This window comes from Babylonia areolata, chromosome 11 (assembly GCF_041734735.1).
Source record: "Babylonia areolata isolate BAREFJ2019XMU chromosome 11, ASM4173473v1, whole genome shotgun sequence".
NCBI classification, from domain to species: domain Eukaryota; kingdom Metazoa; phylum Mollusca; class Gastropoda; order Neogastropoda; family Buccinidae; genus Babylonia; species Babylonia areolata.
The window spans coordinates 33,911,727-33,931,557 of NC_134886.1; the positions used below are offsets into that span (position 1 = coordinate 33,911,727).

General features: G+C 42.8%; 1 protein-coding gene across 1 annotated transcript; it reads right to left on the reverse strand.

The window, feature by feature from the left end:
• Positions 1-119: 119 nt before the first annotated feature.
• LOC143287229 (DNA damage-binding protein 2-like) lies at positions 120-15,631 on the reverse strand. Its single transcript, XM_076595174.1, has 6 exons — positions 15,507-15,631; positions 10,652-10,754; positions 9,501-9,678; positions 9,021-9,163; positions 3,635-3,770; positions 120-160 (listed from the first exon to the last, which is right to left on the reverse strand). Exons 1-6 carry the CDS (start codon positions 15,629-15,631, stop codon positions 120-122), a joined length of 726 nt encoding a protein of 241 aa, XP_076451289.1.
• Positions 15,632-19,831: the final 4,200 nt, after the last annotated feature.

The following is a 19,831-nucleotide window of genomic DNA, read 5'->3' on the forward strand; positions in this document are numbered from 1 at the left end:
TCTACAGAGGCTGTGAGCACCCAGTCACTATTCAAGGGCCACATTTTTTCAGCGCTTGTATTGAGCCACCTGGCCCTGACTGTATGGAAACATGTGGCCATCAGCGGTTGCTGTCTCTTTTACTCTTCCTGACCCCGTCCCCAGAGCAAAGCTCTTAAACCTGCAACATGAGCATCAACAAATCACCCACCGTTTTTTGCAGTAACAAAATGATCCACCATTATCCTCAAGTTAAGCATCTAACGGTTCCATTTCATACTAAAACAAAGCCATTGAAAGCTATCTTCTTCATCTGATGCCTTCCATTAAAGGAATATAAGGCGCAATAGCCGAGTGGTTAAAGCGTTGGACTTTCAATCGGAGGGTCCCGGGTTCGAACATCGGTGGCGCCTGGTGGGTAAAGGGTGGAGATTTTTCCGATCTCCCAGGTCAACATATGTGCAAACATGCTAGTGCCTGAACCCCCTTCGTGTGTATACGCACGCAGAAGATCAAATATGCACGTCTAAGACCCTGTAATCCATGTCAGCGTTCGGTGGGTTATGGAAACAACATACCCAGCATGCACACCCCCGAAAACGGAGTATGGCTGCCTACATGGCGGGGTAAATAATCAAAACGGTCATACACGTAAAATGTTAAATGTTACATGTTTGTCTGAGTGTGTATGTGTGCGTGCTCGAAATCTGACTGAATGACACAGGAAAACGAATGATGAGCGCCCAATGGCAGCCGTCAGTCGGCTCCACCCAGGTAGGCAGCCTGTTGTTGCAAATGATCCTGTGTTTGTAAAGCGCTCAGAGCCTGGTCTCCGACCGAGGATAGGCGCTATCCATATCAATCAATCAATCAATAATGCTTCTCTGTTTCATTCTATATCTGAAGCCATTGTTAAGGTATAATGCTCCTGTTTTATACAATAACAAAACCAGTGAAAACACGGAAGGCTTTTTATGGTTCCCTGTTGCATCGTAATAGTAAATAACAAACCCACAGAAAGTATATTAATCTGATACTCTTAAACTTGCAAGATTCCGCAAATATCTTCAATCTAAAAAAAAAAAAAAAAAAAAAAAAACTTATCAAAGTACTTGATCGCAGTCCAAATCATATTTCATCATGTACAGCAGAACACCTGTATCAGAAAACTGAAATAAATATCTTCCCGTGTCTCTCACTGACTGACAGACAAAAAGCATTTGTCGGTGAGTGAGACAAGGCTTCTGCTTCTGTGCCAGAATGCCTTGCCCACTGACAGTGGTTGCAACAAAACAAGATGGACAGACAACAGAAACAGAGCGCAGAGAGGATAGCCTATCTAAAGAGAAGGGCAGAAGGAAAGAGGCGGTGAGAGGGGGGGGGCAGAAAAAAGAGATAGATATAACGAAAAAAAGAAAGAAACAACAGCAAATATAAAACAGAACGGATCTCATTCAAACGAAAGCTCTTACCCCATGCAGACACCATGTAGTCTCCCCTGTCACTGAACCTGTTCAGCTGAAACAAGAAATTGCCATAAATTACGAATGAGATGTTTGCACATAACAGCATACACACATACAGTGCTTAGCAGATACACCTACAAGATTAGTTTACATAGATCATGGAAACAGCAAAGAAACCATTCATGTACATACTTGCACCTGAACAACACACACACACACACACACACACACACACACACTGCATACAACTGGACAATGGGTGAGGTAATAAAGACAGAAAGCAAATCAGTCAATCCATTCATTAAAAAACATATCAGAAATACGCTTCAGAACACTTTACACTCTCTTCCTTCTCTGAGCAGAACACTTTCCAGTCAACCAGAAAACTCAGCATGTCGTGCATATTTCTTCCTCCGAAAAACTCTGAACATATTTATACCCCCCGCCCCCCTTCTCTCTCTCATTTAATCTTTTACAGACTTTGTGCTTGATTTCAATATCACAAACCTACCCTCAATAGTTACAGCCTTTGTGCTTGATTTCAATATCACAAACCTACCCTCAACAGTTACAGCCTCTGTGCTTGATTTCAATATCACAAACCTACCCTCAACAGTTACAGCCTCTGTGCTTGATTTCAATGTCACAAACCTACCCTCAACAGTTACAGCCTCTGTGCTTGATTTCAATGTCACAAACCTACCCTCAACAGTTACAGCCTCTGTGCTTGATTTCAATGTCACAAACCTACCCTCAACAGTTACAGCCTCTGTGCTTGATTTCAATGTCACAAACCTACCCTCAACAGTTACAGCCTCTGTGCTTGATTTCAATATCACAAACCTACCCTCAACAGTTACAGCCTTTGTGCTTGATTTCAATATCACAAACCTACCCTCAACAGTTACAGCCTCTGTGCTTGATTTCAATATCACAAACCTACCCTCAACAGTTACAGCCTCTGTGCTTGATTTCAATATCACAAACCTACCCTCAATAGTTACAGCCTTTGTTCTTGATTTCAATATTACAAACCTACCCTCAATAGTTACAGCCTTTGTGCTTGATTTCAATATCACAAACCTACCCTCAACAGTTACAGCTTCTGTGCTTGATTTCAATATCACAAACCTACCCTCAACAGTTACAGCCTCTGTGCTTGATTTCAATGTCACAAACCTACCCTCAACAGTTACAGCCTCTGTGCTTGATTTCAATGTCACAAACCTACCCTCAATAGTTACAGCCTCTGTGCTTGATTTCAATATCACAAACCTACCCTCAACAGTTACAGCCTTTGTGCTTGATTTCAATATCACAAACCTACCCTCAATAGTTACAGCATCCATTCTGACCCCTTGCATTAAACTTGCTGCTCAAAACAATTCTCCTGAACTTGACAATGTTCAAACAAATATAATTGTTGGAAAACATATTATATTCAGCTCAGTATTACCAACACAGAGAATATAAGTACATAAACAAAACAAAAACATACAATAGCAACAACAGCAACACACACACACACACACACACACACACTTATATAGTGTAATACATGTTGTTATATATATATATATATATATATATATATATATATATATATATATATATATTATGACAAGATCAATGAATGTGCAACGTTAGGGGGAGTTAACATGTGCTTCTTCAATATCAAAGTAATACTGATCACTAAGGAACACCCAGGTCAGTAAAATTATTTCGACAGACAACCATCAAAGGTGCTTCAACAAACATATTCTCTAACAGGAATTTCACCAGCAATAACCAAGAATTCAAGGGAATACACAACGACATATGTACTAACACAGAACCCCCACGAGCCTGCGAGGCAAGGCAAATAGTTTATTTCGTGTGCCCCCTGTGGGCATTGAAACATTACATACGTTCATCCTTTACACACATCCAATAAATACAAAAAGAATGATGTCAAAAACAAGTAGTAGGCTCATTCGTTCAATCACTTAATATACACATTGACAAGTACTATTTCACTCATAATACAAACAAACATACAAAAAACAAAAAAAATCAATTGAAAAAATCGTGTCAATAGACAAAACATTAATAAAAAGAGCTACATATAGCAGGAACCGAGGACAACACAACAGCTCACAGATACAGACTTACCGACACAATACCAGGAAAAGAAGGGTTAAACAACTGACACTGCATCTTTCCCGTGTCAATGTCAATCATGTCAATATTGCGACAGCTATTCTCCGTGCTGCTGGGGTAGCTGGGGACGCTGTTGCTGGGGTACCGACCAACCACTATCAAGTCTTTCAGCGGGTACCACGATGGCTGGACCAGCATCACACACAGAACAAGAGAGGCAAGGCCTTCAAGACTCACTTGCGATAAATTAAGTCCCCTAGCATTAATTACAGAGTAATTTCCCTTCTTTACTATCTGCACCAAAGCGTTTCCAAAATAAATAAAACTTCCATGCTGAGCAAAAGAAGTTCCTGTTTGAACAAAAAATGATAACAATGACTGCTCTTGTTGTTGGGTCAGAATATCAGATCAAACTGCCAAGCTTAGAGAATACAAAAAATATAAATATAACAGTAAATGCAGTTTGCATATAATTAAGCTTCATTTTTTTTGTGTGTGCCCATCCCATAGGTGCAATATTGTTTTAAACAAGATGACTGGAAAGAACTGAATTTTTCCTATTTCTATGCCTAATTTGGTGTCAACTGACAAAGTATTTGCAGAGAAAATGTCAATGTTAAAGTTTACCACGGACACACACACATACACACAAACACAGATTTGTTTACACAAGTGAGTCAAAAAAGGTTCAGACAAACTGTTGCATCTCCCGCTCCCACTCACCCACATACACACCCTGGAGTGGTGGTTTTCCGAACAGTGCACCCCTTTCACCAACAAGATGATTGTAAATCCACGCTCCAAGTCATATACCTCCTCCGCGAAACTTTGACATTCTGGATGCTACTCTTTTGGATAGAATGATAAACTAAGGTCATGTGTGCAGTGTGAACATGAAAGAACCCGTTGTAAAGAGAGAACTTTTTGCTCTTTGAATATTTTTATTCTGGTACCCTCTTTCGCCACATGGCCACTGCACAAGTCTGAAAACCTTGCCATCAAACTGTTTGCGTGTAGCTGAACTGAGCTTTCCTTTCATTAAAATTCTGCTTCTTCATCTCTGAATTTGTCAGTGTTGCACATCCATAACTCTTTCACCGCCAACTTTCTGTGTGGAAAGCAGTCCCCAGGACCTAATATTTTTTTTACTCAAAGCTCTCAGTCACAGGCTTCAGCTCCTGCGAAAACAACACAACGGACTCGCTTACTTCAAACTAAGACAGGGGGCGAAGATTAGTCATTGTTCTATTGTGCAGGGTGTGTCAGGTCAGGGGCATAGCCCTTGCTACTGGTACCATGTAACCCAGTACTACCTGCCGCATGTGAAGTCTCCCAACGACGGACCTGGCGGAGGAGGAAACCTTTCCCAACGGCTGTGAAGGCGGAAGGGGATGACCAAAGGGAAAGGGGAGCTCTTATCCTTGGCTGGAAGTCCCCATAGGAGAAGGAGCTCCGAAGAAAAAACCTGCACCTGCCGAGGCCGTCCTACACGTGGCAGTATCTATACCTGTGGGACTGTGAGCGTCAGTAAGCGAGAGAGTGGGGGAGGGACTGCACAACTCTTCCTCACTAAAAGAAAGTCACCTGTGCTGGTCAGGCAACCAGGCTAATGTCGGAACGACGAGCTAGCCCTTCAACACCCAGCTTTTCCAAGCCCTGCGGCGATGGAGAAGTGGTAACGGGGACAGGCAGAGGATGCTGCTGGCAGTTCCTAGTCACGACTCTGCACGCAGGCGGCTGTGGAATGATGGTCGTCCGCCGTAGACTGGGGCAGATGCGGCCCCTGTATCCTCCCACAGTGTCAGAGAAGCCCTTTTTAGGGACAGCGCTGCTCTCCCCACATGGGGAAGGGGAGATAAAAAGATCCCCAAACAAAGCCTGCCTCACCTAGTACCTAGTAGGAAACCGCACCTACTTGGACATCCAACAATAACGGTCGAAAACAAGAAAAGAACCAGGAGTCATGCCCTGACTCTGGGTGCCTGGAATGTTTGCACCCTCCTAGACAGAGACGACAGAAAAAGACGCACAGCGCTCATTGCTAGAATGCTTGATCGCTACCAGGTGGATAGAGCAGCCCTGAGCGAAACCAGGTTTGCGGGTGAAACCCAGCTGGAGGAAGTTGGAGGGGCTACACCTTCTACTGCACTGGGAAGCCAGATGGCACCCCAAGAACCTCAGGCGTGGGCTTTGCCATACGAACCAAACTTGCACGACAACTTGACAGCCTTCCACGTGGGATAAACGACAGGCTGATGACCCTGCGTCTGAAGCTGTCCAAGGATCGTTTCGCCACAGTCATCAGCTGCTATGCCCCGACGATGACCAACCCTGATGACATCAAAGAAGCTTTCAGCGGTAGACAGAAATGACAGGCTGATCATCCTTGGGGATTTCAAGGCCCGCGTCGGCGTGGACTTCTCCTCGTGGCCAAAGTCCCTGGACAGCACGGCACTGGCAAGTGCAACTCCAACGGACTGCTTTTGCTCTCGCTCTGCGCGCAGCATGGACTTACCATTACCAACACCCTCTTCCAACAAGCGGACAAGTACAAGAACACATGGATGCACCCCCGCTCCAAGCAATGGCACATGCTGGACTATGTGATTGTCCGGCAGAGGGACAGAGGTGATGTTTCCATTACACGCTGCATGAGAGGAGCAGTCTGTTGGTCGGACCATCGCCTGGTACGCAGCAAGATGAACATCAGACTTGCACGCAAGCTCCAACCAGCCAGGCAGAAACCCCTTAGGAAGCTGAACATCCACCGCCTCCCTATCACCAAGGACGTGCTGCAGCAGCAAATCCAAGTAGCTCTCCAAGAAATTCCTGCATCAACTGATGTAGAAGAGGTATGGAGCACCTTTAGAGATGCTGTGTACACTGCAGCAGCTGACACACTCGGCTTTGTACAGAGGAGCCACAAAGACTGGTTTGACGAGAACGACTCTGGAATCTCCAAGCTCCTGAGCACACTGCATATACGGCATAAGGATCACATTTCCGATAAAGACTGCCAGAGGAAGGAGAACCAGTTCTTGCAAACCAAGCAACTTGTACAGAAGAGGCTGCTTGAGATGAAGAACACCTGGTGGGAGAGAAAGTCCGAAGAGCTTCAGTCCGCTGCTGATGCTCATGACATGAAGATCTTCCATGATGGTCTCCGAGCTGTGTTTCGGCCGAGAGTCACAGGATCAACCCCTGTCCGAGCCTTGGACCAGACCACCCTCCTGACAGACAAGAAAGACATCCTTGCCCGCTGGGCAGAGCACTTCAACACCCTCCTCAACAGGGATTCGTCCGTATCAGACGAGGCAATTGCAGCCCTCCCACAGCTACCAGTCAGTGACTCGCTAGCTGCCCCTCCCACCAAGGTCGAGACCCAGAAGGCCCTGAAGCTGACAACGTCAGGAAAAGCACCAGGAGCGGATGGAATCCAGGCTGACATCTACAAGTATGGAGGCGAGGTGCTGACAGACAAGCTGACCGCCCTGTTCCAGTCTATCTGGGAGAGAGGGGAGGTCCCACAGGATTTCAGGGATGCTTCTATTGTCCACATTTACAAATGGAAGGGAGACAAAACATCCTGCGATAACCACCGTGGAATCTCTCTCCTCTGCATCGCCGGCAAAATCTTCGCCCGCATCATACTGAACAGACTGGTTGACCATGTCTCCAACACAGTCAACCCTGAAGCACAGTGTGGCTTCCGCTCAGGCAGGGGAACATGTGACATGGTGTTTGCCGTACGCCAGATGCAAGAGAAGTGCCGTGAGCAGAACAAGGAGCTCCACATGGTCTTTGTAGACCTGACTAAGGCCTTCGACACGGTGAACCGCCGTGGTCTGTGGAAGATCCTCCTAAAGTTCGGCTGCCCAGAGAGCCTAATCCAGCTGATTGCGTCTTTCCACGATGGCATGCAGGCGAGAGTACAGGAAAATACTGACATGTCGGATCCGTTCCCTGTGGTAAATGGAGTGAAGTAGGGCTGCGTCCTGGCACCCACACTGTTCTCCATTCTCTTCTCTGCCATGTTGATTGACGCCTTCCAAGACTGTGACTGGGGCATCTACATTCAGTTTCGCACAGATGGCAAACTTTTCAACTTGCGGCGACTCCACGCCAGGTCCAGGGTGTTTGAGGCACTGTTGAGAGAATTCCTCTTCGCTGATGACTGCGCACTTGCTGCACACACCCATGAGGACATGCAGTTCATTATGGACAGGTTCTCAACCTTCCTGCAGACGCTTTGGACTCACCATCAGCCTCAGCAAGACCGAGTCCATGTACCAACCAGCTAGCTCACAGAACACCAGTGCCTCCCCCCACCTGCAATCAAGATCAACGACACAGAGATCAAGTCAGTCGACAAGTTTTGCTACCTGGGCAGCACCCTATGCAGCAACGGAGCCTTTGATGCAGAAGTGACGCTGCGCATCGCCAAGGCCAGCTCCACCTTTGGCAGACTCAACAGGCTGTGGAACAACAAAGGCATCAGGCTCAGCACCAAGATGAAAACCTACAGAGCTGTTGTGGTGACCACCTTGTTGTACTGCTGTGAAACATGGACGACTTATCGCAGTCACATTCAACAACTTGAGCAGTTTCACCAGAGATGCCTACGAAACATCCTCGGCATAAAGTGGCAAGACAGGGTCACCAACCACCAGGTCCTAGAGAGGAGCGGACTGCCCAGCATCGAAAAGCCTGCTGATCCAGTGCCAGCTACGCTGGACAGGACACGTTGTCCGCATGACAGACAGCAGGATCCCGAAGATACTTTTGTATGGCCAGCTGAAGGAAGGCCACCATGAACGTGAAAGACCCTGCAAGCGCTTCAAGGACACCTTGAAGACAAACCTCAAAGCCTGTGACATAGACATCGCTTCCTGGGAAAATGATGCCCTTGACCGCTCTCGCTGGAGGATGCTGTGCTCTAGTGGCATAAAGACGTTTGAAAACAAGAGAACGCTGGCCATTAAGGAGAAGCGTGAGCAAAGGAAGCAGGGCTCAACTTCTGGAGACGTTTTCCCTTGCAACACCTGTTGGAAGTGCTGCGCATCCAGAATCGGCCTCTTCTCCCATATGAGGACACACACCGACAGATAAGCCTGCCTGCCTACTCATCCTTCGGACCGACGGGAGACTCCATCATCTGATTGTGCAGGAAACTGGCTGCAGCTGTCAACCTTAGATACAATGTGAAAAATGGTCCTTTTACCATGACCCTTGGATGTCGACAAAAGTCGTCTACGGTGGTGCACTGTCTAGTTGACTAAAGTCGCCTATGGTGACGAAAGAGTTAAAAACAACACTTGTGCCACACATTGTGTCATTGTAAGGCTCACTCCAAAGCCCACAACTGAACGTGAAGACCCACTGACTGCATCTTAATGGGGCAATGAACCCTGAGACACAGAATGGTTAGCATCTCACCTTAATGGGGATGTCGTGCTGAAAGAAGCAGGAGGGGCGTTCTATCTTTCGTTCCAGGTGCCAAGCAGGTAAACGGTACACACGGATCTGGTTGAACTGGTCCGAAGTCAGCAGACGACAACCGTCCGTCCGACTGAAGTGGGCTGCAAAGTGTTGTCAGCTTTTTAGTTTCACTCTTATTCATTTCAATTTCACAGTCATGCTAACGTTCTGTGCCTCACACCCTATCCTCCTTTATAATCATGCATGAAGCGCCATATTTGTAAGACACATTTCATTAAGGAAGACAACAGAATCAAGGAACAATCTTCATGCTGTTCACAGGCATATCAAGTTCACCGACTTCCGTGAAAAATCCCTTCTTTTTGACTCCCTGTTCCCTGCCGAAGTCTTTCATACCAGCACTTCTCTGAGGAACACATCTTTCATCAGGAAAGTAAAGAAAAAAAAGGAAACAAAAGAACAGAAAAAGTCTCTCACCCACGTTTACAGCACTGTCATGTTTCAGCACGTGGAGGGCGTCCCATTCGCCAGTAACCTTGCGGAGGTCCCACACCTTCACTGTACCGTCGACAGATGCCGTGCAGAACCACCAGTCATTACCGGGAAAGAACTCAACGTGTGTCATCTTCCCATTGTGCAGAGAATGCGTCCACAGCTGCAAATGTCACAGCTTGTGGCGATTAGGTCATATTAACTTGACATGAGCTCAGAAGAACCTAGCTTGCAACTTACATATACATGAGCTATAATTTATCTTTATCTATCTATCTATCTATATATATATATATATGTGTGTGTGTGTGTGTGTGTGTGTGTGTGTGTGTGTGTGTGTGTGTGTGTGTGTGTGGATGTTTATCTAAATATAGAGTTTTGTCAAATATATAACCAACGCAGACTAGCCCCAATGTAAAAACTTTTCAAAGTGATCATCACTGCAGACTGAGGACTGGGAGGTCATGGGTTAAAACCAAGAAGGCATAGTCCTGGTGAAATTTGCATGGTACTCAAAACAGAATATCAACAGTTCAAATGATTCTTTGATAAATCTTTTTTTAAAGGTCTCCTATTTTTGCCCTCACCTTCTGAATGATTGTTTTAGGAGGGATTCTAGGTTGGTGCTCATTATTTGTTAAAAAAAAAAATCAACTCAACAAAGGTTCCTTTCTTCAAAAAAGATGCTGTAGACTTTCAATACTGGTTGTTGGTGGTGGTTGTTTTATAAGAACTGCACATAAATACATAGAAACTGAAATCAGACAACAACAAAAAAAACAACATTCCAGCAGAATAAGTCCAACTAAAAATTCACACAAAGGCTTAACAAAATGTTACAAACTATGGCCTACCCTTTTTCACCAACCCCTCAGTATATTGAAGACACTAGTGCCAAGTTTGGGGTGGTTTAATACATTATCTTTTTTTTCTTTTTTCAAAACAGCGTTCTGATGGCACAAAGAGAATTCCTTTTTTTCAGACTTTGTGAAATTGCCATGAGTCCACAGTTAAAGATGGCGCGCGCACACACACACACACACACACACACACACACACACACACACACACACACACACACAAATCCAGATATCCCCCCTGACTTTGTGCAACTGCAAATGATTCCAGGATTGTACCTCTTTGCCATCCAAAGACAATAGCGAAGCTATGCCATTCTCATCCCCCATCACCATCACCTTTTTAGGACCGTTCACATCAATGCAGCAGTACCAGCAATAGCTGAAACCAGCACAACACATTACAAACATGATACTGTTTCTAATTAGCTAATTAGAAAGTAAAATGAGAGAGGCAAACATTCATGATTTGTATGTGATTCCTGCTGAATTATAAAAAAAAAAAACAACAACTAAGCCCATCATACTGTTGTTCGTCAAACTTCATCAAAAGACTCATGTAACTATTTTTCGTCGCAGTTGTGACATTTTCAATGAATAAAGTTATGACAGTACTGCATCCACTGATGTTTTTCTTGCAAAAAAAAAAAATTATATGATATCATATAATATTGTTCTAAGATTGTTTCATATGTGTGAAACAATACAGAAAACATCAAGCATAATTTATCACTCGTTCCAAGAAAACATGAATTTTGTACACATTGTAATGATAATAACTTGACCCTTTCAGATCGTTTTTGTGAAAATGGGATTAAAACATCAATTCACCTCTGACTATTGACTCAATCATGTTGTGAAGAAAGTTCTATATTTGCAAGTGTAAAATACAGAATCCAATTCCAAGCATAAATGCATAGGTCTTTATGAAGGTTGCAAAACATAGGTTTTCCAAAGAAAATATTCACATCTCAAATGGTACATATGGGAAATTTACTCGATACTGGGCCCCTTACAGCCCACTTATAGAGACCAGAAATACACCAGGGACATACAATTAAATCATTATGCTGCATGGTGTTACGGGGAGGAGGGGTGGGTGTGTGTGTGTGGGGGGGGGGGGGGGGGGGGGGGCCGGCAGTCAGGATGTCTGTGAGTTATGTGTGCGTGAGTGAGTGAGTGAGTGAAAGAACCAGCAGCGAAAAAAAAACTTCTTGTCTTTTTTGTGTAATGCTTCTTCTTCAGAAAATATGTATGGAAAGGGATTTTTGAAATTTGTTTGTCCTGTATTTGGATAAAATTGATGCATCTGTAAGCGTAATGCTTTGTTTGTTTTCCAATATCCTTTATTGCCCTACTTCATTGAATGGAATTTATCTTTCCTTTGGACAGGATGAAGAAATACATAGTAATTTTTTGGAAGAAAAGAACCTTTGTTGCAAGGGATCAAATAAATAAACAGATAAATAAATAAATGAATAAATAAATAAATAGATTAAAAAATAAAGTAATAAATACCCCCATCATCCCCATGGGTTTTTTTCTTTGGACACTCAACTTCTTGGGATACATCATATCAAATTGAAAGAAGACCTGTGGACAAAGATCTTTTTTATTTTCAAGCCTGAAAGATGTGGAACAGACTCCTTTACCACTGACACTCCTTTGCCTCTTTCAGCCTGGCCTAAAAACTCTTCTCTAAGCAATAACTAAGTTTTGTTTTGGCATGTCAATCCCGTATACTTCTGTACACATGCTATGCTTGACAGTGCTGGCGTCACTCACTGTTCGTCCATCTTGCCAGTCTCTTCAATGCTCCCGTTATTTCCCATCAAATCGTCATATAAAAGCTCTTCAAACTCACAGTCTTCTTCTTCGAGTTGACGCTTCATTTTTTTCTGAGCATCAGCTAAAGAAAGCAATTTAATCATTTTGGTGCAGCCTTGATCGCACAGCTAAGTTGGGTGTCACCATTTTGATGAGCATGCGACGAGAGTCAAAACACAGCCAAAATTCCAACCAAATCATTCAAATAAAAGACTACCTCAAGACGTAGATGGGGTTTCTTGCTATCAGTAGAATCTAGAAATATTCTTCAAACTGCAGCTACCAGTGTTTCTGTCAACAGACTCAATATAAACCACGGAACAGTCTGACTGTTTCAGTGTCAAGTTATCTCGTCACCACGGCAGCATGACGAGTTATCTTGTCATACAGGCAGCCTAGGGGTTAAAACACAGAGCATCAGACACTATACACAATCTCTCTCTCTCTCTCTCACACACACACACACACACACACACACACACACACACACAAATACACATACACACACTGAACCACAAGCAAACCAACTCACGGGCGTTTAAGTACCAAATATTTAGTTCCAAGATGAATGTCAAGACAGTTCACTTCACAGTCCAGCGAAGATGTGAATATTTGCTGACTGTTGAAGGGATGAACTTTGATGCCCGTTATCCCAAGAGCAGATCCTCTCTTCTGATTAAAAAAAAAAAGAAAAAAAAAGGGTGGGCAAAGATAATTAAAATAATTTTGCTCACATTTCCAAATCCTGACAGTGCTTCATGCAACAACAAAAAACACAACACTTCACCCTACCTGCCCCCCTCCCCTCCCCTCATCACTTCCCCCCCCCACACACACACACCTTCTCTGCCCTTCCTTACCCATAAAAAAAACAAAAACAAAACAAATTAAAAAAAACCAACAACTGAGAATCTTCTTGTTTTTCTTTTTCCATTGCACGCGTTGATTATTCAATCACACTGTCTTAAAAATAGCAAATTAAAAAACTTGGATACATAAACTGCAAAATACTCAAATGCAAAATCACTATTTCTGAAACAATCGAACACAGACTTTTGAAAACTTCATTTTCAAAACATCTCTACCAATTTGATCCTCTCTGTACATGAAGTGCATGCATATATTCACTGAAATTAACACACACCCTGCAAACAAGCAATCACACAAACAAGAGAATAATGCATGGTTTTTCATTGAAGCCTCCACACTTCCTTTAACACACAAGCCACCCACTTTCATTTCTTGGAAAATCACAATGACTCTTTCTCATGGAAATTTTAAACACAGATGGATACACGCACCAACACGAACGAACACAACTGTGTGCACACAATTACACTACACACGCTCTCACACAGAGAAAGACTCTACAGTTCAAAGTGTCTGACAAAAACTGACAGTGCTTCTGCTCCCAGTGTCTTATCATCACTCTGCTATCTACAGAGGCTGTGAGCACCCAATCACTATTCAAGGGCCACATTTTTTTCAGCCTTGTATTGAGCCACCTGGCCCTGACTGTGTGGAAACATGTGGTTTAGCGGTTAAACATAGGTACAGTCCGTGCGTACACAGCACCTCACACTGGTGGGTGTGTGTGTGTGTATGTGTGTGTGTGTGTAAAAACAAAAACAATCAGCTGACCGGACCTAAAACATACATAAAAAAGAAGAAGAAACAATTCATCTTTAGCAAAAAGCAAATTCAGTAACACAACCACAAAAGTACAAGGCACTGCTGTTTGATACTAAGGATTTAGGTTTTGTATTGGTCATTGATCACTGACTCATACAAATTTGAAATCATGTTGATGTGGCAGACAATCAGTCACTTGACATATGTGATATAGATTTTCCGGAAAGTTGGTCATGTTAAAAGGGCTTTTGGAGATTTCTCTTATTCTCCGGAAAAACAATCGTAACTGCAGTTTCAAACTCTAAAAATAAATAAAGAAATAAAACATCAAAATGTTACTGTTGTTCCTATTCTGTTTGTCATCGAGCAAACATTGTTTAAAAAAACAACAACAGCAACACCATGATATTAAAAAAAGTAAAAACTTATACCAAGACGGTAAACGAAATAAACTACATTTACACACAGCCACTGTCGCTTGCATATTGTAAACTACGGCAGAATACGGAGCAAGTATAACTTTTTATTTTCGCGCCAATCTCGAGCTCAGTATTGAGAATGGCTTCGATATATGAAGTTTGACTGAAGAAATCATCATCCGCATCACTAGAGGAGCATGCCACAAAAGAAACAGTCTATTGTTCAGAAAGCTCAAATGAGTGTTCAGAACAGTTGCAGTCTCTTTCATTCTGCAAACCAATTGTCTAAATCTGAGAGATTTCTTCAGCATTTATGAGCAATTTACACATAATTACCTTTGATGTTATGCCACAGTGAGGCCTTTTCAAGTAAAATCAAAATCTGATTTTTGAAATTACCCACTGATTATGTATTGAACTGGTCAAATCACCCAGTTTCCTCGACCAATCCTAAACATCTAATGCTTTCTTTTGCTTGCATACAGATGGACAAGAAGCACAGAGAAACATGACACGTGAATGAAAACTAAACCAGCAAACTTCCAACAGAATCAGGTCTCTGTCTGCATGTGTGATGTGTATGTGTATGTTGAAAAGACAAATTTCAAAGGCAAGCAACCTTATTTCTTTAAATCATGAGCTATTTCATCAACATATTTCTCTTCATACTTAAAACTATACTTACACTCAATACCGTTTTTTTTTCTTTCACACACTTCCCCCTCCGTAAGCAAGCGCGCATGTGTGTGTGTGTTTGTGCACGTGTGTGTACGTGTGTGTGCTCACTTGTGTGTGTATATCGTGCATGCATGTGCTCTGTGTGTGTGTGTGTGTGTGTGTGTGTGTGTGTGTGTGTGTGTGTGATGTGCTGCTGTGTGTTGTGTGCTGGTTTGAGTGTGTTTGGTGTGGCATGGTGCGTGTGCATGCCTTCCTCTGTGTGTGTGTGTGTGTGTGTGTGTGTGTGTGTGTGTGTGTGTGTGTGTGCGTGCGTGTGTGTGTGTGCATATTCATCTGGTGTGTGTGTGTGTGTGTACATATACATCTGGTGTGTGTGTGTGTGTGTGTGTGTGTGTGTGTGTGTGTGTGTGTGAGTCGATGTCAAGAGAATGTGTGTGCATCAGTGCTGTGCACACGTCTAAGGTGAGAGCATGTTCAAAATATAAGGTGAACGTCTCACCCCTCTGATGAAATGACCGTTCAATTTCTGATGCAAGGTATTCCAGCAAAACAAGTCGCCAGTCTTGGACCCCACCAACGCCATGTTGGGGATTGTGGGATGCCATTCCAGCGCCGTCACACGGTCGTCAAAGAGTCTGGCTGCTTTGAACAGACGCAGGTCTTGCAGCTCTCGTACAATCGGACCGAGTACACTCTGCATCATTTATAAGCTGTTTTACTCTGCTAGTGCACGTGCACGTGCACGTGTGTGTGTGTATGTGTGTGTGTGTGTGTGTGTGGGTGTGTGTGTGTGTGGGGGGGGGGGGGGGGCGGGGTCGTGGGGGGGTGGATGGGTGGGGGGGTGTGTGTGGGTGTGGGTGTGTGTGCATGCGTATGTGTCTATGCATGTGCGTGTGTGTGTGTGTGTGTGTGTGTGTGTGTGTGTGTGTGTGTGTGTGTGTGTGGCACATACTTTGTGAACAATACCTTCTAATTTTCAACAACGTATTACCTCAAAGAGAACAATATGTCCATGGCACATACATTTTGCTGAATGCTTACATTTACAGTTTACACTAGTTACAGGTCGATCTGGCTGAAGTGAGCAACTTTCCAGATTAAACAGTATATATATATATATCATACACACTAGTTCTAGAAATTATGTCCTTCTGAACAAATGAAACAGTTTTTTCAGTTTTCAGTAGCTCAAGGCGGCGTCACTGTGTTCGGACAAATCCACATACGCTACACCACAGCTGCCAAGCAGATGCCTGACCAGCAGCGTAACCCAACGCGCTTAGTCAGGCCTTGAGAAAAAAAAGGTGAATAAATAATAGATAAGCGTACATAGATAAACAAATAAATAAATACAATATAAAAAAAGGTAGTAGTAACAATGATAATAATAATAAATAAATAAGTAAGACAACAATGATGATAAATAAGCAAATAAATGTAAAACATGAAGACACACATTCACACATACACCGACACATGCATAACAGATATGCACCAAACATGCAGTTTCACAGATATGAAGGCAAAAAAATCGCTCTCCCCGGCGGGGAAATGAACCCCGGTGTCCCGCGTGACAGGCGGGGATACTGACCACTATACTACCGAGGATGAAATAATAGCAAAGAGCAGTGGACAAGCAAACCAACCTTTCTGTTAGTGATGGAGACAAAGCCAAGACTGGCTGCATACAGGTAGTGAACTAGGTTTTGACTCTGCTGAAGACGCTGAAAGCCATGAGAAGTATCCACACACGGTACACTCTGTCTTGCTCCGAAGTTGCACAAAGTGTTCCTGTCACAATCTGCAGAGAATGCACAAAGAGGTCCTCTATATGTTACAGTTATTCTGTTTCTCTGCTTTGTTTGGTGCCTAAAATCAACACATTAGCAAGCTATTCAAAGACATCAGCTGATTCCGTTCTTTTGAACTGTAATGTAGCAAAGCAGAATCTTAACAGCAATAGTTTAAATCATAATGTTAATGTTATTAATCCTTGTAAATGGAGTTTTCTGAGAAAATAGCTTAGGTCTCAGATGATTGCTGTGCCTATTTTGTATAGATGTTTAACGAAATAAGGAAGCTTAATCTTTTTCTTTCTTTTTGTTGTTGTTTTTTTTTTTTACATATATTACTTTAAAATAATAAGAAAATTAATAATAAAAAAGAAAAGAAAAAAATAACTCACAGTACATTACTATGCAAACATGAGGAACTTTCTGTGCATGTCTCCTCGAACTAGTTGTGTGACATACATTATAAATATATTCAGTGGGTACATGCTAAATAGATAAAATATGCATTGAATAATGCATGCATTTCAAGTGGTTCAGGTCTGCAATTAACCATTAGCAATTAGCCATGCTCGCAGTCTCTTTCTGGAGAATCATCACCTTTTGTTCTGATCCGTTTCCCTCCTGCACCATCCTTGCCGGATTCCTGCAGCATCCGTTTCCTCAGTTTTATGGCAAGAGGCAGTCTCTCCATGACAGCAGGATGTGTGTGTCTGTGTGAATCACTGTTGATGTTGGAGATTCCTCTTGCTGTGCTGATACTGTGACTGTTTCTTTTCCATGAAGAACTGCTGGAAGACATCGTGATGCTGATGATCTGAAAGCAGTCATTATGATACTATTTTCACCATAGATAATATAAATAGATATACATATATATAATATATATAGAATGAATAAAATAAAATAATATATAAAAATAAATAATCAAATGAATATAAATAAAATAAATAACACACACACACACACACACACACACACACACACACACATATAAACGTTTTTGTTTTGTTTTTTTTTTATTAAAAAAAACAAAACAAAACAAACAAAAGCAAAAACAACAACGACGAAGCGTACCAAGCCGCAAGGCTACAATGCCTTCCATGGCCCCTAACCTGAACCTGAACATGAATAATTTTATTTGTAAAACCATCTGCGTATAGCTCAGGACAACTACTGATGTTCTAGATAAGTAACTTGCCACAAAACCAGGAAGGCAAAACCTGACCAAGACAGGTGACTGCTTGATAACTGGATCATGAGTGTACAAACCTTTCAACTTAAACCAACGAAGCTTCTATTCGTGCTGTCAGAAATCCTCTGCGGTTAAGGCGGAGGATTACATAACGACATAAAGACAAGAGGCATATTAGAACGACACGCAAAGACACTCAGTCCCAGAAAATCATCTCACAGTTCACAATCAACTGCTTTAACATTGAGTTCTTTAAGTCGGAAATTTACAAAAACAGCTTTTTTCCTAGAACTGTTAGGGACTGGAACAGCCTCAGCGAGGAAACAGTAAATATTGAGACAGTGCAGGCCTTCAAACACCACCGTCTGTCTCATACAGACATTAGCATGGGTGCAAATGCCAGAAAACAAACAAAAAACCCAAACAAACTGAAAGGCAGGGGTCAAGGGGCCACCCAGGCCCCTGGCGGGGTACAGGGGCAGCGCCCTGTTGGGGAGCCCAGGGGGGCAACAACTCCCAGAAGCAGAACAAAATATAAGATTTGCAAGGCATTTGGAAGGCTCTTGTGCTATCAAAAACAGAAAATTTCATCTGGAAATCACTGATTTGGTTATATGTTGTGTCTATGGACAGATAGACTTAAAGTGATAAAGCCATGAACACACATTATCTAAAGACATTAAATAGTAGAAAATAACTCATCTTAACTTTGAATGAACATCAAATATATATATATACAAATGGTGGAAAATCTTTCACCTTAACAATGAATAAAGATCAAATAGCTGCTCGTGAGGTACTGGTTCATTTCCAGACCTGCATGTTTACCTTATATTTGTATTTGGCGTATTCTTGTGACACGCCACAATTCACTGCAAAAGACAGTTCTACAGGGAACGCTAGAGGGTGGTAGGCGAAGAGGGAGGCAAGCCAAATGCTGGATGGACAACATCAAGGAATGGACCAATATGGATAGCGCTACGCTGATACGACAGGCAGAAGATAGAACCGGATGGCGTCGTCTGACTACGGAATCGTCCCTCATGTCTCCTCTACGCCCATCCCGGGCAGGAGAATGAATGGAATGGAATGTCAAAAATTTGTGCACTCTCCCAATGGTTTACCAAGCAAACATGTCCAAGGCTGTGATTCAACTTCCTCATATATGCCTGCATTATTTATCTGTTGCAGATTTCACATTAATATTATCACTATGTATTTGTACTATTGATTTCAGTTTAGCCCAGCTGACCATACAGGGTCAACTCAAGAGTATAGTCTTTTTTTAACTACCCCTCCACACACACACATACACACACACACAAAACAAAACAAACAGAACAATGATTCATATAGGTCTGAAACAAAAAAGCTATCATAGCCTTCTTTCTAGAAGTTGAGAGGGTCAGTGGGGCTTTAGAGAGGAAAATTTCAAAGAACTGTTTGGAAAAAAGAAAAAAGAAAAAATAATAATAAAAAAGCTGTCTGACAGAATCTAGATCATTTGTCTTCGTAAACTGTGTCACACGCACACACAGAAAGTGAGAGACAAAGAACAAGAGCGAGAGAGTGTGTGTATGCATGTATGTGTGTACGTGCATGCTGTGTGTGTGTGTGTGTGTGTGTGTGTGTGTGTGTGTGTGTGTGTGTGTGTGTGAATGAAAGATGGTGAAGGGTCACAGTTCCAGAGAGGGAAGGTGGTGCAGACAGCTGTTACATCTACATGAAGGTTGCTTAGATACGGGGCTTGAGTGTAGACCTAATGGCATTATGCAAAACAGGCCACAGGGACTTGAGTGTAGACTAATTAGCATCATGCCAAACAGGCCACGATTTCCACAATGTCCTTTCATGTGTGTAGTGTCTTCATCAGAACTGGACTTCGACCCCCCACTCTGTCCCCCATCCATCCTGCCAT

Bases quoted from the DNA above. Each gene is read 5' to 3' on its own strand.
- LOC143287229 (XM_076595174.1), bottom strand. From the start codon at position 15,631: ATGATGCAGAGTGTACTCGGTCCGATTGTACGAGAGCTGCAAGACCTG. The intron at 9,164-9,500 runs GTGAGAGACTTT...AACACTTTGCAG, and splicing joins TGACAGTGCTGTAAACGTGG to CCCACTTCAGTCGGACGGAC. The intron at 161-3,634 runs GTCAGTTGTTTA...CTCATGTTGCAG, and splicing joins TGACACGGGAAAGATGCAGT to GTTTAAGAGCTTTGCTCTGG.